This window comes from Physcomitrium patens, chromosome 16 (genome assembly GCF_059467195.1).
Source record: "Physcomitrium patens ecotype Gransden chromosome 16, ASM5946719v1, whole genome shotgun sequence".
Classification (NCBI taxonomy): Eukaryota; Viridiplantae; Streptophyta; class Bryopsida; order Funariales; family Funariaceae; genus Physcomitrium; species Physcomitrium patens.
In genome coordinates this window covers 11,278,609-11,300,292 of record NC_143425.1, presented here as the reverse complement: position 1 = coordinate 11,300,292, position 21,684 = coordinate 11,278,609, and the positions used below count along the sequence as shown (strand labels likewise).

At 32.3% G+C, this 21,684-nt stretch overlaps 2 protein-coding genes and 1 long non-coding RNA gene across 3 annotated transcripts; 2 read left to right on the top strand and 1 right to left on the bottom strand.

Moving 5' to 3' along the window:
- LOC149987652 (uncharacterized) lies at window positions 1–4,843 on the top strand. The gene is made up of 2 exons (XR_016507123.1): window positions 1–493; window positions 730–4,843. It is a non-coding gene; the product is annotated as an uncharacterized LOC149987652 (long non-coding RNA).
- A 4,666-nt stretch (window positions 4,844–9,509) lies between these two features.
- LOC112293602 (uncharacterized) lies at window positions 9,510–10,643 on the top strand. The gene is made up of 2 exons (XM_024543235.1): window positions 9,510–9,576; window positions 9,670–10,643. Exons 1-2 carry the CDS (start codon window positions 9,510–9,512, stop codon window positions 10,641–10,643), a joined length of 1,041 nt encoding a protein of 346 aa, XP_024399003.1.
- Window positions 10,644–10,905: 262 nt separating this feature from the next.
- LOC112293714 (uncharacterized protein YEL023C) lies at window positions 10,906–13,185 on the bottom strand. Its single transcript, XM_024543469.3, has 3 exons — window positions 13,111–13,185; window positions 12,892–12,920; window positions 10,906–12,369 (listed from the first exon to the last, which is right to left on the bottom strand). The coding sequence occupies exon 3, from the start codon at window positions 12,357–12,359 to the stop codon at window positions 11,280–11,282; it is 1,080 nt and encodes a 359-aa protein (XP_024399237.1). The 5' UTR covers window positions 12,360–12,369; window positions 12,892–12,920; window positions 13,111–13,185; the 3' UTR covers window positions 10,906–11,279.
- Window positions 13,186–21,684: the final 8,499 nt, after the last annotated feature.

Below are 21,684 nucleotides of genomic sequence, written 5' to 3'. Positions count from 1 at the left end.
GGGGTGAACATCATTGATGAATTCCTTCAATTGCGTATTGGTTTTGTTTCAGGTTTTTGTTAATATACTTGCCCTGAAACGCAGTATATTTGGTAGTATATTTGGTGGTGAGATGTATTGGGAGAATTATTCCATATAGTACACTAGTCTCATGTATAGAATACTATCTATTCTTGTTGATCTTACACCAAGAGTTGTGACTCTTGGTGTCACTCTTGTATACACAATATATTGTGTAAGATTGATTATATTAAAATATAATAATGTTTCCAACATGGTATCAAAGCTATAGATATATTTGATCCTTATAAAACTATAAGAATAGATGAATGTTTCAATCTAGAAAAGAATTGCTGAAATTACAAATAAGGTTATAATAATAACAATAAAACAATCTATTCTAATGGAAAAGATTGAAGAAGAGTTTGAAGTTCTTCAAACCATGAGAAGCAATTTTAAATCTACAAATAGCAAAAAATAACCATAAATAAAGGTAAAATTGAATTGATCAAGAATAAATTTATAAATAATTTTAATTCAACTTCAAATTAAGAATATTGAAGATGATACAAAAAGTGGAATCAATCATGTTCTGAAATTCAATGGTTCATAATTTAATACATGGAAATATAGATTAATACTAGTTTTTAAAGCTAAAAAGTTATGATCTATAGTAAGTGGTAAAAAATGCTTATTAATAGAACCAATAATAACTGAAATTGTTGCCAGAATCTCAGCTTTACTTGCCATAGGAGTAGGGAGTATAAGCACACGAGTAAACAAAGATACCTTATCTTTTACCATAATCAACAATTGTCTAGAAAATAACATTGTTTCACATGTGCAATAACTAAGATGTGTTTAAAAGACAAATTATACACCTTAAAAATAAGAGAAGGTGATAGTGTTAAACCCATATATACCTTTAGAGTACATATGGAACAATTGTTAGTAACATAATCAATAGTTCTAGATGATGAAGCAATTCTAACCTTAATGAGAAGTTTGCCTCTAAATTATAGATCCTTCATTAGCTCTTTAAGAAGACAGTTTGGGATTACATTAGTATCTTTGAGAAAAAATTTGTTCTTGGAAGAAATACTCATGAAAAACATGAGTTTAATATTTGATAATAATTCAATCCTATATGTAGGTAAGAAATTTTAGAATAATAATAAGAAATCTTATTTTAATAAGAATTTTAAAAATAATCTACAAAGAAAGAGTATTACTTCTAAGCACATAAAAAAAGTAATTTTGCTATTGACAAGAAGTGTTTTTTCTACAAAAAAACCTGGTAACTTCATCAAAGATTGCAAAACAAGAATAGTAACTAAAAATTATAATAACAAAAAAGAAAAAAATATTATTACAAAATCAAATAAATTATATATAGCAGCACTTATAATTAAAGAAAATTCAAATTCAATGTGGTATATAGACTCAAGAGCAACTCAACATATGTGTCATGAGCTAGAATGATTTGTCAAATACATCAAAAGTGAAGTCAATTAAGTTGTCTATTTAGGAGACAATACTATATCATAAATAATAGAAGGATGTAGTGATGTAAATATCAAACTTACAAATGGCAATGAAAAAATCATACCTGATATATTACATATACTAGGACTTGCAAAGGATTTATTTTTTGCCAAATAATTGGATAAGGTAGGAAGAGAAATTTACATAAGAGTTGGAGCAACTATACTTATAAATAAATTTGATCAAACTATTGCAATATACAAATTAAACCTTGATTTATATGAATTATATGCAACAATACTTTTAAATAAGTTTCAAATTTCTATTCCAGTAACAACATAATTAAATAAAGTTGATTTGTGGCATTTAAGACTAAGACACATAAATTTGCAAAGATTTAAAAAAATACAAACAATGGCAAAGGAAATTGACCTCTTTGATGAAAAAAAAATTATCTTATATCAACCTTCTATAGAAGATAAATAATATAAGAAGAAGTTTCCTACAAAAGGTGTACAAAGAGCTACTTAATTGTTAGAACTTCTATATTTTGATATTTGTGGTCTGATATAAATAGGCACATATTAAAAATGTATTTATTTCATCACATTTATTGATGATCTAATAAGATATTGCCATATATATTTGATGAAACTAAAATTTGAAGGATTTGAAAAATTCATCTTATACAAAAAATTTGTGAAAAAACAAACAAGTTTCAAAATCAAAATTTTAAGATTTGATTGTGGAAGTGAATATAAATCAAATAAATTTAAAGATTTAAATAACAAAAAAATAATAAAATAAGAATATACTATTTCTTATATACTACAACAAAATGATATTTTTAAAAGAAAAAATAGAACAATAATATAGATAGTTCTTGCAATGCTATCCTATTCAAACTTACCTAATTTTTTTTTAGGTGAAGTACTCCAAATAGCTAATTACCTCTAAAATAAGAGCCTTAAAAAATTTGTACAAAGTACCAAAATACCATTTGAATTGTGATACAAAAGACAATCAAATTTATCCTATCTTAAAATATTTTGTTGCAAAGCTCATATATTCATTTCTAAAGAAATAAGAAAGAAATTAGATTCTCATTCACAACAGGCTATCTTTTTAGGATATAATAAAAAATCTAAAGCCTATAGACTTATGAATATACAAAATCAGTAAATTCTCATTTTAAAAAATGTTCTCTTCAATGAGAATCTATATGATCAAAAATTAATATATTTACAAAAAAATAATAAAAAACTTTTAATAGATTTAGAATTATTTAAGCAACCTTCAACAACTATAAGGTCCAATGAGCACACCACACTTCATATTCAAGGAATGACTACACCACCAAAGCCACTACCACAAGAGCCATATGTATTTAATCAATAAATATATGGTGCTTTTCAAAATTTGGAAAACCAACTTCCTTCTTATATTGATATTATTGAAGTCTTTTCTCAAAAATCATTACAAAATGATCAAGAGATCTTATTCCTTGAATATGATGTAGTCCATTCCATATTACAAGATCCAAGACTTCCTTCTAGATCTTGACCAACAAAAATTATTAAACCAACTACAAGATTGTTAGAGTCTACACAAAGAAGAAAAAAATATAAACGCCATTGTAATCAACGTTACCAAGCCTACCTTGTTTCTACCACCATAGAAGTTCCAAACTCCATTCAAGAAGCAATAGAGAGGGCTGATGCTCAAGAATGGCAAAAAATAATTAATATTAAAATTACACCCTTAAATAAGAATAATACATGGACAATGACGAATTTACCTCCTAATAAAAAAAACCAATCAATTCAATGTGGATTTTAAAAATAAAAACTAAAGCTCATGGAAGTATTGACAAATATAAAGCAAAGATAGTTGCAAGAGATTTCATCCAAATTTAAGGTATAAATTACATAGTGACATACTCTCTTGTAGTCAAATTTAACTCTATCAAAGTTCTTCTTGCCTAAGAGACTTAAAATAATTTAGAAATACATCAATTAGATCTTAAAATTCCTTTTTAAAATGGTTTTATTGAAGAAGACATCTATCTGAGTATTTTTGAAGGATTACCTCTTATACATATTAATAATATATATAAGTTAAATAAATTCCTATATAGTCTTAAACAATCTTTTATAGTATGGTATCAAAGATAAGATCAATATTTACTTCTTCACAAATATCAACATCTAAAATCAGATGCAAACATATACATCAAAAGAAAAAATGAAAAGGATTTTATCATAATTATAGCCTAAATTGATGATTGTATCATTATCACCAACAAGATTTTCTGAATTCAACAAGTAAAAAGCATTCTAAAACAAGAATATAACATGTTAGATGAAGAAGAAATCCATTACATTTTAGGCAATGCTATCCTAAAAAATAGAGAAGAAAGATGGATAATCCTTCATGAAGCAAAATATTTAACAAATAAACCTAATGAATTCAATATGTTGAATCTAACCTATTATATATCCCAAATCAACTAGGAATTTGTTCAACTAATGAAGACTATATTACTTCATTAGATTATCCATATTCTCAAGTTTTTGGTAATTTGATGTATGCTATTGTTAATTCCAGACCAGATTGTGCTTATATTCTAGGCAATTTACTACAATATCTTTCTAAATTAGGATTTACACACATTCAAACTTTAAAAAGAATTATGAGATATATAAAAGGCACATTAAATTTTGGAATAAAATATCAACACTTACCTCAAGGTGATATTTTATATGGTTATTTTGATACTCACTAGATAAGTAACAAAGACACATGTCCTTCCACTTTTAGATTTTTCTTCTTATTAGCTAGAGGAATTATCTCTTGAGGTAGTAAGAAATAATAATATATTACTTTATCATCCATAGAATCAAAATATATGGCTTTAATAAAGAATAAAAAAAACTAAAGATATATGATTAAGAAAGTTAGTATATGAACTTGGATTTCTTCAACATAAAGCAACGACTATATATTCAAATAGTCAAAGTACATTGCTTTTAGTAAAAATCCCAAATATCATTCTAGAAGCAAACATGTGAACATACAATATCATTTTACTAAAAAAAGATCTTTACTAAAGAAATCAAATTATAATATATACCAACCATGCATATGACAATAGATTTATTTATAAAATATTTTTGCAAAGAGAAACATTTTCAATGCCTATCTCAAATAAGCATGTATTAATTTCTTCTAAATAAAAAATTGCAAACCGTTCTATAATTATTCAAGCCTTTCTGGTCTAATTAAAACCACAAAACAAAAAACATACAAATATCAAACAGGAAGCAACAAATAAATAAAAATCAACAAAAAAAAAAAATCATATACCTTCTTAGAATTGAAAAAGTAGTGGGAGAACTATTAGAAAGCTCTCCAACATTTCAATATCAACAAAAAGATTGAAACCATAAATTTGTTTTATATATTTGTTTCAAAATAGATAAAATTTAATTTGAGGATGAAAATTAGTATCCTAGTGGGAGTGTTGAGAGAATTATTTTATATAATATATTAGTCTTATGTATAGAATACTATATACTCTTATTGACCTTATACTAAGAGTTGTACCTCTTGGTGTCACTCTTATACATATAATATATTGTGTAAAATTAATCATATTAAAATATAATAATATTTCTAATAAGGTATTGATAGGTCGAATTGTAATAAGCCACCTTTAGAGTATTGAAATCAATATATAGATAAATTATTTTTATCTTAAAATAGTAGTGTATGTTGGTGAAGATCAAGTTTTGAGACCTACTCTTATTTATTGCTTGTATTATAATATCTCCATGCACATTGCCATTTCTAGGATGTCATTAGATGATGTTACTTATAGTGACCCAAATATTGAGCATAGTCAATGTGAGTTGAGTTTAAGTTGAATTCTTTGGTACAAAATAGGCCCTTGCTTATAAAGACCAAAATCTTATAATAGAAAAAAGTGTCCAATATTATCCTTGGCTTGGTGGTCATGGATTTATATGGATTCTATGTAAGCTAAATATTCTTTCTAATCAAGCATGGACTCTAAGCCATGAAGGAGTGCATGAGTAGTGACACAACTAAATCAAAGCGTACCTCTTGGTGTCACTCAAGCAAAGAGTAGTGACACAACTAGATCAAAGCGTCTCCATGGCGAGCCAATTAAATGCCTACATCTCTTGAGTAAAGATTAAATTTTTTAGATGGTGCTTAGATAACTATAGGTATAGATATATAAATATTAGAATGGATAAATATATATATGGATGAATATATCTTGTTCATTCAACTATGAGTGTCAATTATAAATTAGAATTCATTCAAAAAAATAAATCAAAATAAAAAAATCTTAAAAAATAAGTTTGGACTTGACCTTTGCTTGGATTAATCTTAACAATATGTAGATCATATTTTTAATTTACAACAAAATAAATAAACAAAGACATCAAAATATGTAATATCTATAATAATAATATTTAAAGATTTAAAATTTACTTTTTGATACTACTTAAAGTATACAAAATTAATATAATGAATGTATCAATATGTATATATATATATATATATATATATTGAATCTGATTTTAGGCACCTTCTAGATCTTTTTAATTTTTTATCATTTATCTTTAATATCTTTTAGAATCTTTTGATCCTTCATGTGAGATATACTAATCTAGTTTCTTTGTAATGCTTATTTTTTTTGGTTTTTTTTCCTTGCATCCTTGATAAACTATACAAATGTATTTTCTTGAAATATAAAAAAATATAAAAAATATTTAAACTAAAAAAAATAGATTTTAAAAAATCAATGATGGTAATTTATTTTGATTCTTTATTTCTTTAACTATCACAAGTAATTTATCTAATTTTTGATATTATTCAAAAAAAAATTACTCTCTTATTCATCAAATTTTAAAAAAAAAATATTAAAAAAATATTTCAACAAAAAATCTAATATTATGCTTTCAATTAAGTATATATAATATTTATAATTAATTATTAAAAAATATTTGATAATTAAATATCTAAGTTTGATTTTAATTTTTTTTTGTAGTAGAATAAATTATTCAAAATTTTTAATTTTTTTAAATTTTTAGTATTGGAATAAAATTATCAAATCTTCTAGATTGACTAGTACACTGCAGCTCTCATAAGTTAGACACATTATTTACTTGTTGATCTTGTGGCTTACATTCTATCATTGGTAATTTTTGTACAAGTCATCTTATTATTAGGTATGTACAAAGAAATATGGATGATTCTCAATCATGTGAAAATAAGAAATCCACAACAAATATTATTATAATATTTATGTAGAAAAAAAAAAATCAAGTTGTTCTTGTCGCCATTTAGGATTGTGTAGACAATGCCATTTTCTCACATGTTAGAGCATACAAAACTACAAAGCATGATTAGCTCTTGAAAACACATATTTAACCAGTGACATAGTCACTTGAGCACATCTATAAGAAAAATTTATAACATAAAAAATGAAAGTAGACAAATCCGCCATACAACATTTTTATAACTTCAATATCATTCAGCCAGAGTGATAATTCCATTACAAATGGAAATACTCACTTTAATGAGATCTATGCCATTACAATATGGAATTGTCATACAAATTGATTGCACTTCCAATATTAATTGCAATTCTTTTACAAGAAGAAATAGCTATGACAGGCTGAACCTCAAAATCTCAAGCTCTCTTTGCAGGCCGCAAAACATAAGGCAACTAGCAATCACGTCCTTAAATAAAACATAACATAAGAGGCCCAAAATTCTCTACAATCAAGACAAAACCAATAACCTTGTATCTTCATTGCAACAAATCTCCCGTTGCCGTTCACTCCATCACCAAGATTTCTTCCAGCTCTAGGGGCACTTGTTTGCCTGTCACCAATATCGCACCCTGGCTCACTCCCGCACCATATTCAAAGTTTACCCGCTCTCACCTTTCTACTCACACAGTCAGCCACTCAGCCAGCGACACGGACAAAAGAATTTGGTCTGTCAGCTTTTCGATGCCCTCAGTGCTCTGTGCGACTTGATCACAACAGACTTAAGACCCGCCTCTTTCCAAAGCTCTCTGAATCGGTTCTTCCTCTGGATATGAGAAATCGACAATCGCCATATCCAAAATATCGGCTAACACCCCAGCAGTCCCTTCCGCTGCTATACACTATGGAAGACAACCGAGACAACGACTCCCCAGTCTCCTGATCTGTGCACATATGGCAGCTTTTCACAGTGAGTTCTCTTCTCAACAAAAAAATGGAAAACAAGCTTCTCTGTGGCATTGCCATCTTGGTCACATCAGCACACAACGACTAAAACAATTAGCTCAACACAAAGCCGTTAGTGGACTATCACTAAAGCACGTTCCAGCTCAAATGTGCTCAACTTGCCTTCACGGAAAACAAACCATTACAAAATTTCCAAAAATTGCCACTTTTCGCGCCTTTCAACCTCTCGAACTTGTACATTTAGATCTAAGTAGCCAAGTGGCCACTCCAACATTTTCAGGATTCAAATATTATGTCACATTTATTGATGATTACTCTCGATATACAGTACTTCGTCTCCTTCAACGAAAAAGCGAGTGCATTGAATTTTTCAAAATCTTTCACATGTGGGCCTGAGACACAAACTGGATACAAAATGCGCACCCTCCTATCCGATCAAGGAGAGTATCTCTCCTCCAAATTTGACAATTACCTATCAACCCATGGGATACAACGTCAGTTAACAACTTATACTCCAAGACAAAACGGTGTTGCTGAATGCAAAAACAGAACTTTAATGAATGGTACAAGATGCATGTTACATGAAGCACTTAGAATGCGGCTCGATGAGCACCAAGTTCGCTGCAATTGGATCATCTGCATCTGTGAACTCTACAGTGGGACATATGTACATAGTGATTGACCAAATTTGGAGGACTGATATTTTGGAGATGGCCCTTGAGACTGAAAAGCGTGGGGCTCGCATCTAGTCAATTCAGCAAAATCCTAGATCATACAACATTTACAATGTGCTTTGTCGAAGGATAGGAGAAAATAGCTCGAGGAACGATTGCATCCGCTTCAGAATAATTTACAATCTTAGCCTCACATATTGTAATTGATCCGCTCTAAAAATCTGGTTCATCGCTGCCATCGACCTGAAGCAAATAGACTATGCGTGACATGATTGTGTATGCAGCGCTTGTGTTCTTCCTCATTTTATGTGCAGTAGTCCAGAGTTGCAAAGCTTCTGCGAGCATGTGACTCGCCAATATTCTTAGAGTTTTCTTTTCTTGGATATCGGCATACTTCTCACGCCCAATTCCTCTCTGGCAGATTACAGGTTCTGAGAACAAAGTGGAGAACGCTACAACCCACGTGCAGATTTGCTCCTCAGCCCCGTACCCTTAAGAGACTGCTGCCATCACTGAACTGTCAGAGGAACGACAGAAAGCATGAAAAGATCGCTGACATTTCTAGAGTATAGCCGGTAATTTACCATAAAGACGACAGAGTGATGAAGACCAACAATTGAAGCATCCAGGTTCGAAATGTAGCAGATATGTTCGTATGCTTCCTGATATGAACCTTGAGGGTGCCAGTTACAGAAAAATATAAATGTGAGATTCATTCACGCTTTCCAGTGCAGGAATTTATGACAAGTTAATCAATAGATAAGTACGAGTTTGAAGGAAAAACTCTTGCGCATGACGTTTTTCTGATAAGAGCTTATTTGAGAATTTTGTTTATTTTAATCGCATGGAAACAGTATTTCGTTTACAATGTACTAGAAAGAATACCGTAATAATGCCATCAGTGATTTTAGCATCGGTTCTGCAAAAGACTAACAAAGAGCGTTTGACTGCCAAGTTCAAAAAGCCTCTTGAACTTGTTTGCAACATTGACAGGATGGCAACAAGATGGCATTGTCGTCTTGTTGTGATATTCGATGGCACATGGAACGAGTTGAGCGACTGAACTAGTGTCGCACGTATGCACGAGGCGATCGATTCGGGCCCAGATGAAAATGGAGTCGAGCAGCTGGTAAAATATTACTCAGGTGTTGGAATGGCTTGTGTCGGAAAGATTTTAGGCGGATCATTTGGTTACGGATTGTCGGAAATCATCAAACAGGCTTACCACTGATGTTCAGAGAATTACAAGGAGGGAGTCGAAATCTTCGTGTTCGGGTTTAGTCGTGGGACCTATTCAGCTCGCAGTTTAGTCTCGATGTTGCATGAAGTCGGCGGGGTGTTGAAGAAACCGGCAGATGGCTACGTAACCAAGGCCTCCGTGGAAGAAGCTTTCAAATTGTACCGCAATGATATGAAGCCCTGTCATCCAGTGATGAAAGCATTTGCTAAAAATTGTTATCCCGTGCGCGTAAAGTTGGTGGGCATGTGGGATACGGTGGGAGTGCTCGGAGTCCCCGATTCAGCATTTAAAAGCAATACCTGGTATGCACCAGTGTTAAATCTTATAAGCAACACTCCGCTGTCCAGGAAAAACTACATATTCCACGATCAGGATCTATCTTGCATCGTCGACGAAGCCTACCAAGCTTTGGCAATCGACGAATATCGTGAAGACTTCGATCCGACACTCAGGGGTAAAATGACGCCAGAGAACAAAAAGTTGGAGCAATGCTGGTTCGTCGATAGCCATAGCAACTGCGGAGGCGGGATAGTAGGGGACGACCTGCGGCAGTTGTCCTACGAATGGATGCAAGACAAGGCCATAGCGAATGGCTCACGTTACAAGTGGACCTACAAGGCCAGTGAACAGCGGCCACATTGGCGCACAGAATTGGAGGATTCTTTCAGAAACAAGCTCGGGGGTGCGTATGCATGGATTAAAGAGAAGGAGCACTCTCGTGTCATCGGTCAATCTGTCGGGGAATTGCAGCACTGGTCTGTCAAGCTCCGACCGCAGAATAATTCAAAATACAGTCCAAAGGGCCTTGGGACTGTGGATGACAGTTCTGGCGAAATGAAGCAGTTTCGTAGTGACATTCCATACACAAAACCGCCAGTGGTACTATGTTCTTTCAATGAGGACTCTATTTTCACTTCATACTCCGCTGAAAGATCGTCCTCCGGCTGTAATGGCGAGAAAAAGACCTCGTGAATGTTTAAGGTGAATTGACAAAATCAAGTCCAAGTTTGTCATTAGATTGTTGTCACAGTTGCACTATTACCCGATCTGCTGGCAACGTGAAGCTTGTTTATTTTATAAAATTGCAAATATGTTGATGGCTAAAGTAGTCAACTATTTAGCATCTGCAAATCTGATGGTCGTCGTAAAATCGTGGATCGCGCCATATCAGTGTTTTGATCGAAGACTCTCGTCGCCATTATCACCCACAACATTAGGTGTTTTACTCTTTGAATGAGAAATACTCTTTTTTTATGGCGAAATCATTGTACAGATTGTTATGTATATTGTAACGTACCGCTTATCTACTAAATGTATACCTCTCCGAACTACAGGAATGAAATCAAGAACCAATTCAAAGAGGAAAGCAGAGGCCAATCACGATTCCCTTGGTACATAGACTCTCATCAAATTCTGATTTAGCAAGGCTTTACTGTGCTAGAAGGCGCATCAACAAAGAACGTTCAATACCAAGCAAACTATAAAAACTGATCGAACAAAGTGTTGGATCACCAGACCTCCCTCCGTAACCATGGCATTCCAAGTAGGCAAACCACGATTGTAAGTAGGGAAAAGCAATTTCGACAGAATCTGGCTCATTCGTAGCAGCTAGGAGGCAGCGACACCTTCTTTGCTGCCGTCGCACCTCTTCACATTTTTGTTGCGAGGAATCTCGTTGGTTCTATCCGGAACTCCTACATTCGTCAGAGGCTTGGGTTGATACTCAGGGTAGTTTTGGAGGCGTAGCAAGACACTAGGGTGCAGCGATTCCTCCACCTTCTTGCCAATTTCTCGGTTGTTTGGTTGACCCAAACGATATATCCTATACATTCCGAACAAGAATGAACCGAAGGAATCATTGGGAGCCTGGCGCCATTGCTCCCCTGCCTTCAACATAGTCTTCATGCGGAGACCGACGGCTACGGCTTTGTCTTGCATCCAGACATACGGGAGAATCGAGAGTATGTTGCTCGTACCACCGCCTCCTATGTTGCCATGATCTCCGATAAACCAACATTGCTCAACATCCTTGTTCTTCTCTGTCGTTGCATCCCACAGAGTAGCGTCAAAATCTGCTCTGTACTCATCGATCGCAATTGCATGGTACGCGTAGTCCACGATGCACGAGAGGTTGGTATCATGGAAGCGGTAGTAATCTGGGGTGCCGGGCAACGTCAAGGGGAGCCCCAATGATGGAATACCGAGAGCCCCCACCGTTTCCCAGACTCCAATGAGCTTGACTCGTGCTTCCTGACTGTGCTGGGCTTTAAACTCGGTAGCATCACTCTTAGAATCTCGATAGAGATCATAAGCCTGCTCCACGAGGGCCTTCGTCGGCTGCTTCAACACACCACCAATTTTGTTCATGAGCCCTACGAGACTTCGCGCTGTGTAAGCCCCCCGGCTGAATCCGAACACAAAAACCTCATCTCCTGGTTTGTAGGTTTGTGACAGCCATAAGTAAGCATCTTTGATGACCTCGGATAACCCGTATCCGAATGCTCCGGCAAGAAGCCTATCTCCCCACGACGTTCCAACGCCTTCAAAGTACTTGACTATCTGCTCAACTCCATCTCCATTCGCATCTTGATCAACATTCTCGAACAGAATTGCAACGTTGGTGCGATTGACCTGTTCTTGCCATGTGCCGTCCAGAAGCAGCACTAATCGACGAAATGAAGAACTCATCCTGTGGATACTGGCACGAGGTTTTTGACATTCACAAGTTATAGACGGATTTCATTGACTGGTAATGTACTTGACGAAGAGAAACCCAAGAACTCCGAGAAAGCAAAGTGGTTCGCCGATTCTATCTGCGAGATTATAAATCACATTCATATTTTCGACGGTAGTATCAATAAAAACAGTAGATTTTCTCTTGTGGCCAGTGATGATCGCACAATCACACTCCGACAAGAACTTCCCTCCAATATCATTTGCAACAACTCTTCCTCACCGACAACGACGCTCGTGTTTCCATGCTACTAGATTCCTTGCAGATACTGAAAAAACCCCTCCTAATTTGAACATAACCCCGCCTCTGCAAAAACAAGCATTTTTCTAACCACTCCAACACATACTCTTTCTACTTGCAACACCAGAGGTACTTGAACCACAACGGAGACAAGTGACGGAACTCCAGTGCTCTTTGACATTCAACTCTATGCCTCCAACTCTTCACACCTCCGAAGCAGGAGAACCATTCTTCATCAGAACTTACCTTCGAACTTCTATCTCACCTAGAAGGCACTGATTTTATAAAAACACGGCACTGTCAGCACCCAGAAAAACAAAGGAGACAAGTGACGGAACAGTCTTATTGAAAAACACTGCACATTTGTCTCTGAACCTGCAAAACCGTCACTTGCACTTTCGATCGAAGCGATACTGAGCATCCGCATACTGGGCCTACGACATTATAAACAAACTCCCATCTCACCTGGTGCGTGGAAGCGTGAACTGCAACATTCACATGGATACGTGTGTGCCCGTTTACGAAGCGACCACACGACGTGCAGACTATTCAAAGCCCACCGAGACACCATGTCTGTTTTTATATTACTGCATGGCATACAAGTCGCATTCCAAATGTCCAGATCTTCACTCACCACCCCGCTGGAACCATCACACTCTTTAACCAACATCCGATGCCTGACAAAGCTGAACCAGTATCCAGCGTCGTTGAACACGTGTATGTGGATAACCCTACGACGAGGACTGAACTAGCACTATCCCTAGGGACTCGGCGACAGATGCGGCGAGGCTGGCTGAGAAAACACAGCGATGGAATCGAATGGTATCAGGCAGGCCAAGCAATTGCACTGCGGACAAGCTCCGAGACTATCTCGTACGGCTTGCGTACAACGAACTATTGCACAAGCACGGAACCCATTTGCACTCGGCATGATCTGAGCGAAACCATTTTTTGGTATATATTTGGCAGGATTTTGAGAGTGGGGTTCACCTTCGGAGCAGCTCGAAAGGTAGATCTAACGTTAGATGGTTTCGAGGCCGTTGCTTGAGAAACCACAAATCATACAACACAAGGCATTGATTGTGCGGCCATTCATGCTTCCCCGACACGGAGTTTCGTTGTAGGAGTATCGATCCGGTACAAGGAACCTCGCAATATTAAGAATAGCTTAAAGTTAAAATCTGATTTTTTTTATTGCGAAGATGGGTAGATGACATGAGTTCATCTACCCATGTTGAGTACTAAAAGTGGTAAAATTGAAATTTGCATTCCAAGCTATTTTAGACGATTTTTTCCTGTTTCCTTTTTTTTTTATTTTTTTTTTAAACTTTTCAGTCTTATGTGGATTCCAGTCTCTTGCGGAATATAGTGTTCGTAATATTTTCCTCCACAACATTTTTGGTGGAAAGTATGTCCGGGAAATGTTATAGTCTTTGACCACTTTTAGTGCTTTGTGTTGGTGATTTTATTCACAACTTTTGGTGGGAGTTGAAAATGATGGAACTTTTGTTTGAGATCGTTATTTTAATTTTTTTGTGCTATCCCAGTAGCTAATTATCCATGTGTTTTTTTAACTATTTAAAAATTCTTTCTATTTATAGATATTTTACTTGATTTAGCCACAACTATAATCAAAATCATTTGGATACATTTTATCATACATTGGTATATTACAATCATCACTGTTTAATTGAATCAAACTATACTATTAAAAATTATGTTATTTTTTTGTAACCATTGCATTGATGTGACCATTAATTTTCTTAATATATTTTGAATTGGTTAAAAAAACTCTTCAAATAATTTAATTTCTACTCAAAGATTAAGACGTGGTCTACAAAAGGATAATTGTTATAAGATTAGAATTACTTGATTTTAAATTTGCTTAAACTAAAGGCACAATAAAAATTATGAAAGATCTATTTCTTCAAAATAATCAATACAAGCCACAATTGCCTTATATCTCAACTTTATGAGAATAGATTTATTACTAACTTGTATCTTCTCTCACATTAATATTAAGATTAAACATGTTAATGCATATTAACTTTTTATTTTTTTTCTCTCAAATCTAAATTAACAAAGGATTTTTTTTTTCCAAAAAACTTTGTCTTTTTTATTTATTTATTATACTCTATAAAATATAGATTATTATTCTACTAAATTACTTGGGATCAAAAATCAAATTATGGAAAAATCTGTTGAATAAAAAATAATTATTTAAAAGATATTTTTAATATGTGCCAAAAAAAAGAATTCTTTATTTAAGATACAATATTACAACTAAATTTTATGTATCAACTAATGTCCAATAATTAAATCAAGATTTAAAATAACTACAAATTTTACGTATAAGACAACCTTATATAATTTTTTTAAATCTCTACATTATTTAAATAAACATAAATTATAAGTTTCATATAAATAAGTAAATATACATTAGAATGATAATATTCAAGAAGTTTCCTAGATGTAAGTGGAATCTATAGATTCTTTTTTAGATATGCCATATAATAATATAAACATTATTTAGAGTTTTTTTTTTTTTTTTTTTTTTTAATTTGTAAAATTATTATAAAAGTGCGAAATAACTTAATACTTAGCATTAAAGCCTTGTAGCTTTTTTATGTAAAATAATATATAACATTATTCTTAGCTAGTATATATAGATGAAAAATTAATTCTATTCTCAATCTTGTCAATATTCTTTTTTGTATTCTAGTGTTTATTCAAGATGCTTTAGTTTCTATATACTTAGAATAATCATTCTAGTACTTTGTCATTTTAAAATTATATACAACTTAAATTATTTTTTCTATTTTAGTTGTATGATAACATGTCTATATATATATATATATATATAATTATTATTTTTAAATTCATATCTCAAACAACTTCATAAGATTAACATGTATGATATTGGAGTTTATTCTTATTTGATAAATAAATATAGTATTCATTTCTATTGAAAATACTAAAATGATTTAAAGGCTACAAATTATCTTCTCTTCTATTGATATTATTTTTTCAATAGTTTTATATTTTTATTTGCTTTAGATTTCTATTGCTTGCATAAATATTTTTTAGGCAATTAAATATCTCATGTATATCTATATCTATGTGTATATATATATATATATATATATAAAATAAAGAATGTCATAGCACAAATAGAAGAATAAATAAAGACATTATTTTTTATGCATCAATTTTGCTTTTTAAGTAAAGGAACAAAAAAGTGATTGGTCAAAAAATTATTTAAATCTAAAAAATATTAATTATTATTATTACAATTATTACTTTTTATTAAATTATATACTTTTTATTTTTTATTTTATATCATTAAAAAAATTTTAGAAAATAATTTTTATAGATAAACATTCAGATACAATTATATTTTTTTTATGAAATTAAGTTGAAGAATGAAAAGATATTAATTTGATTTTTTTTTCTATGTTCTTATAAATTTTCAAACACCAAAATCCTTTTAAACAACCTTGATGCATTTATTATACATAAATCAAAAATTTATTTTTGACACCAAATGTATTTCTATATATTTTTATTTATATTCTAATAATTCTATTTAATTCTATGTATGTAAATATCAAATTAACTAATAATTAATAATTCAATAAAATTGGAACATATATATATATATATATATATATATATATATATATATAAATTTTATAAATATTAATTGAAAAAATTGGCTTTAATATCAAACAAAAGAATGAATTTTTTAGTCACATACGTATATATATATATTGTCATAAATGCAATCGTATCTCAAAACATATGCAATTCTACAAACAAATATTGTTGTTGATTATCATGTATAATTTTTAAAAAATCAATATAAGAACTAATACTATAATATTTTAAATTTTAGTATATAAAATATTAATGAATAAATGAATAAAAATAGGCAACGAAAAATTAATTTGTATCGTAAAGAATCTAAAAAAATTATATAATATTTTATAAAAATAAATAGAACTAAAAAATAATAAGTGTGATATTAAAAAAAAGAAAAATATCACATATGACCCTGAATTTTGCAGGATGTCAAGAATAACCCTGTATTCTTGATAATATCAAATCTACCCCTATTTATTTTTAATATTACACTTATTATTTTGATAATGCAAAAATACCCTCTGAAGTGATAACTTATCAATTTCCAATTCTTTTTAGTTGTAGCTGGGCCCCGAGTGTCACTTTTCCTTGCTTTCTAGTCCCCGCACGAACCGGACGCCCCCACCGTCGCTGTAGTCGCAGAAATCTCGGCAGGCACTTCGGTTTCTTCTTGCGTTTTATGTTTTTGAGTGAGTGCAAATTCTCAAAACCATGTTTGTTCTACATGTTTCACTGCTCAGTCTCCACTTTCCATCACTTCCAGTGCACGATTATGGCTCCTCTGACCAGCTCACTCATTCCATGTCCAGCTTCATGACCCACTCATGCTTCGCGTCTCCAAGGGTTCAAGGTTTGAGCATTACCTAAGATTCCAAAAATGACTGAAATGAACGTGACCCATGGTTGCTACTATTGGTGCTGCAAATCCCTCTTGACCAGAATGAATTTACTAACTGCGTAGATTACTTCCACAGGTCCACTCGCAGTTGACAAGTATTGTGCAGGAAACTTGGTGTGCAGCCACAGTGTAATTCTTTTATTGGTTTCTAATAATTTCCCATCTCAAGTGACTCTCTCAAAACTACTTATTGTTGAACTCTACAAGCTGAACTCTCTGTTAGGTTGCAGAAGATTCATAGTTACAAGGATGCGATATGAATTTTTACAGTTATGCGCCTGTAGTATGAAATTCAAAACCAATTGCAGAGAGTTGCGATCGTGACCACACTCAAGGGCTGAGACCAGGATGACTGCGGCAAGTACCATTTTTGAATACCCATCTAGCTGCGCCGACATGTATTCATTAGTGTGGTTCATTGATGTGGTCATTGATGGCAGCCTCACAAGAAGACGCAAACCGCTGACAAGCCAGCGACTCGAATTGCGGCAACGTAGTGACCTTTAGAAGCTGATCTTGCACCTCACTAAAAGACTTGAATACCACCTCGTTCACCGTCTGCATCACGACCTCATTAGTAGAAGCTCTCACACCCAACACTTGACCTCCGTGTCGTAGCACCACATCCTTGCAGGTAGCGCTAAACTCCCCGTTACACCAATCCTCACGGCCAGAGTAATAGCAGCCGATGTGTTGTAGCTGTGCTGACATGTATTCATTAGTGTGGTTCACCGTTTCTTACTCGACACCGTTTTGCACATGCTTAAATAACTTTCTGAGTCTCTATGTCATGTTCAAGTCCGCATTTTGTGTCTCATTCTGACGGAGAATGCAGAGGTTTGTGTTTACTTTGTCTTTAGAGGCCCAAGTGGTGAACAATTGGATCTAATGATTCCGCTCACTGTCAGTTCCGGTTGCTTACACATCCATAGAAAGTTGCCCAAGAAAAAAATGTGCCGCAGAAGTTTGTGCAAATTGAGCTCATTATTGTGGAGAAGAATTGTTCTCATTGTTAGAAAACGAGGCCCCATTTCGCTTCATCATTGTTTTGACTTCTCACTCATTCTCTAGCTCCTCTCATCAACTTTTTCCAATTCGCTAGATTCTACTCTAACACCACAAAATTAGGTGCTTCTTCCACCATTCTGATCAATTCAACAGTCGCCAAAAAAGCTGCAGGTTCATAATAGTTAAATTCATTACTAACCTCACCACCAAAACCATTCACTATTCAATCAACCACCTCACTCAATCACTCTGATGCATTTTCAGGTTGACTGAAAGTAAACTAAAATTTACTTCAAAATGATAAATTTACCTAGTAATAGAATTTATCATTTTAAATAGTGGTTTTAAAAGCAGAACTTCATCAAATTTTTGAACAGGATGTGAGATACTACAGGTCTTTGATGCAAAGAATTGCTTTTGAGTCCATGAGCTAAGGACTTTCATTGACTTGTGATGAAAAGAAGCCACTAAACCTTTGAAACTTTGACTTTTGTGTATTTTTTGGAAAACTGGCCTACTCTTGCACATTGTAGACAATTGTCAAGTTTTGGATTTTTGACAAGTTTGTCTTCTTAGGCACTTTTCCAACAAGAATCATACTTCAAAATGACAAGTGTTCTTGTTGTAGATATTGTTTTTAGTAGTAGTAATAAGCTGAAGGAAGCTATTTTTTATGATGCAATTAACAGGCATTATAAAACATCTATTATTAAGTCCAATTCAAAAAAATACATTGTGGAGTATTTCCAACATTACTTGCAAATGGAGACTATATGCATCACAATCTCAATCATGTACAAGTGAATTTGTCATTTGGACATTTGTCTTTGAACATACATACATTAATGCTGACTACTTATACAACTAACATGCTAATGTGAGTTGGATAGTAGGCAACATGAAAAACAATGTGGAAGACACACCACAATACAAGGCTATGGATATCCAAAAAGATAATTGACATAATGAAGGTATTACAATATCATACTTGACAACAAAGCATGGAAGTGAAAAAAATTGGTTCCAAACTAATTGGTTCTTATAAAGATTATCATACCAACTTGAAAGCATATTGTTACCAAATCAAAATAAATTTTTTAAAGAATTATTCATAATTGAAAATCAATGAAAAAAATTGAATTCTTTGATTTTTTTTTCTTTTTTTTATTTTTTTCTTTTTAGTACAATAGAAATTTATAAGGATTATAATATTATTCACTTGTCATTGGTATAGATAATATCCATCTAAATGAAAAATACCATTGGATACTTATAAGTACTATAATAATTGATAAAGAAGAGATACTATTTTCTATTGCATTTAGTATTCTAAATTCTAAAAATGATGACAATTGATTGTAATTCTTGTAAAAGTTGAAGATAGAAATTCTTACATATCATCTACTAAATTAAAAACTTTTAAAATTTACATTTATATTTGATCAATAAAAAAGTATCATTGATGTTGTCAACCTTGTATTTATAACTATCACGGATATACACATATATGTATAATAATCTAGTTAGCTCGTCTTTGTATGTCCCTTTATAAACCAATAATTACCTATATGATTAGATAAAAGTAAGTAAAAATAAGTTAATTCCATAATATCTTCTATAGAAGCTTCTTAAAAGCTTTATTGACATTGCTTTGACTTTATAGGTGTCTATAATTGATTTTTTAGATTAGAAACGTAGTCAATAAGTTGGCCATGTACCACATATGTTGGTAGCTTGAAGAACAAGCTAACTATGAGGCCCACACATAGAAAACTTATCTTGTAAGCTAAGGCATGTATCTTGCAAAGTCAACACATATTAGAGGTCATATAGAGCATTGCCACATAGCTCCTTGTTAGATAATATATATAGAGGCAAGACTCAAGTCTTCTTCACTCTTGTCAATTGTTTTCTTGCTTCTAGTCTAGATTTAAGAGTCTCTAGTTTCCTTGTCTTTTGGCAATAGCCATTCCAATTTTCTTTTAATACAAATATTACTTTATTGTTATTTTGTCACTTTTTTTTTAATGGAGATTTTTCAAGTTTATGCATCTTCGTCAAGTTCATGTCCTTAACAGATTGACAAGAATACACTTATAATATTAGAGCTTTGTCTTCTCTGAATTAAGAATGGATTATATCTTTTTCTTGATAAGACATAAGCGTATTAGAAGTTGCAGATTACCTTCTTTTAAACTAATATTGTTCTTAGTATTTTCTTTGCTTTCAAGTCCCATCCTTTACTTATCTTGAATAATATTAGATATTTTATTTTCTAAGTATTATCATAGCAAAGATTATTGAAATAAACATTACAATGGTACAAATATAAGGGCAATTTAGAGAGTTAATGCGTGCAATGTATCAACTCAGTTTATTATGACAAAGAACAACAAGAATAGCAGGAAGTAAAGATATAGATATGATTGAAGTTGCTTCAACATTTGTATCTAATTATGTTCTTTTTTCTACCCTAGAACATCTTTTTGGTACTAGAGAATCAAGAATTACCTTGCTTGAGAAGTTTGATGGCAGAAGATTCAAGTTTCAAAGATTTATCAATCAAGTATAACCTGTGATTGAACTTCAACCCGAAAGCTATCTAGCTCCAAGATCACAAGTTAGATTCATTGATATACTTCTTTCAAGTTCAATATTATCATAGTTTTCAACTTTTCTTGAATGTCAAGATCTAATATTAGATAATTTGGAAGCTTTTTTAGTAGAGTTTTGATCCATGTATAGAAAACATGAGGCAACTCATGTTGCAACCAACAAGATCCATATTTTACGATAAGATAATTAATTCATAATATTATATGCTTCACAATTTTGACAACTTGCAACTAATATCAAGTCGGATGATGTTGCATTTATTAGCCAATTTTTCTATAGATTATAATATGAGGTAAAAAAATTGATATTCAACCTATCTCATCTTCAAACATTGAGTTAAGCAATTGATTTTGTTATGAAGTGTGACAATTGACTTTTTAAATTTTGATCTGAAAGTCAGACAAGTAGACTTCAATATTACTATAATTCAATGGCAATATCAATGCCTCTTCAATACATATATTTAGAAGTAGAGGATATGTAAATTGATGTGATACATTTCAAATCTCTTACTAAGTAAGAAAAGACTCATTACCATCTAAAAAGATTCTACTAATATTGTGAAGAATCTAAATACATTTCTCAACATTATTCAAAGAAGCAATAAAATTATAAAATGAGGAGTATGAATGTCAAAGAAGATAATATATCAATAAACGAGTTTGTTCAATAGTGTAGCTGAAACCTTATACATTACCTAATGAAGGTCCTATTTTCTTCTCAGAACCCTCTTCTTATTTTATATTAAATATTATTCTAGGACCTATACATTACAAAGCCTCTTCCTTATTAGATTCAGAAGCCTTAGCGTATTTTTTAGATAAAGAATTTGCTAAAAGACTTATCATATCTTTAGTAAAGAAAACTAAACTTAT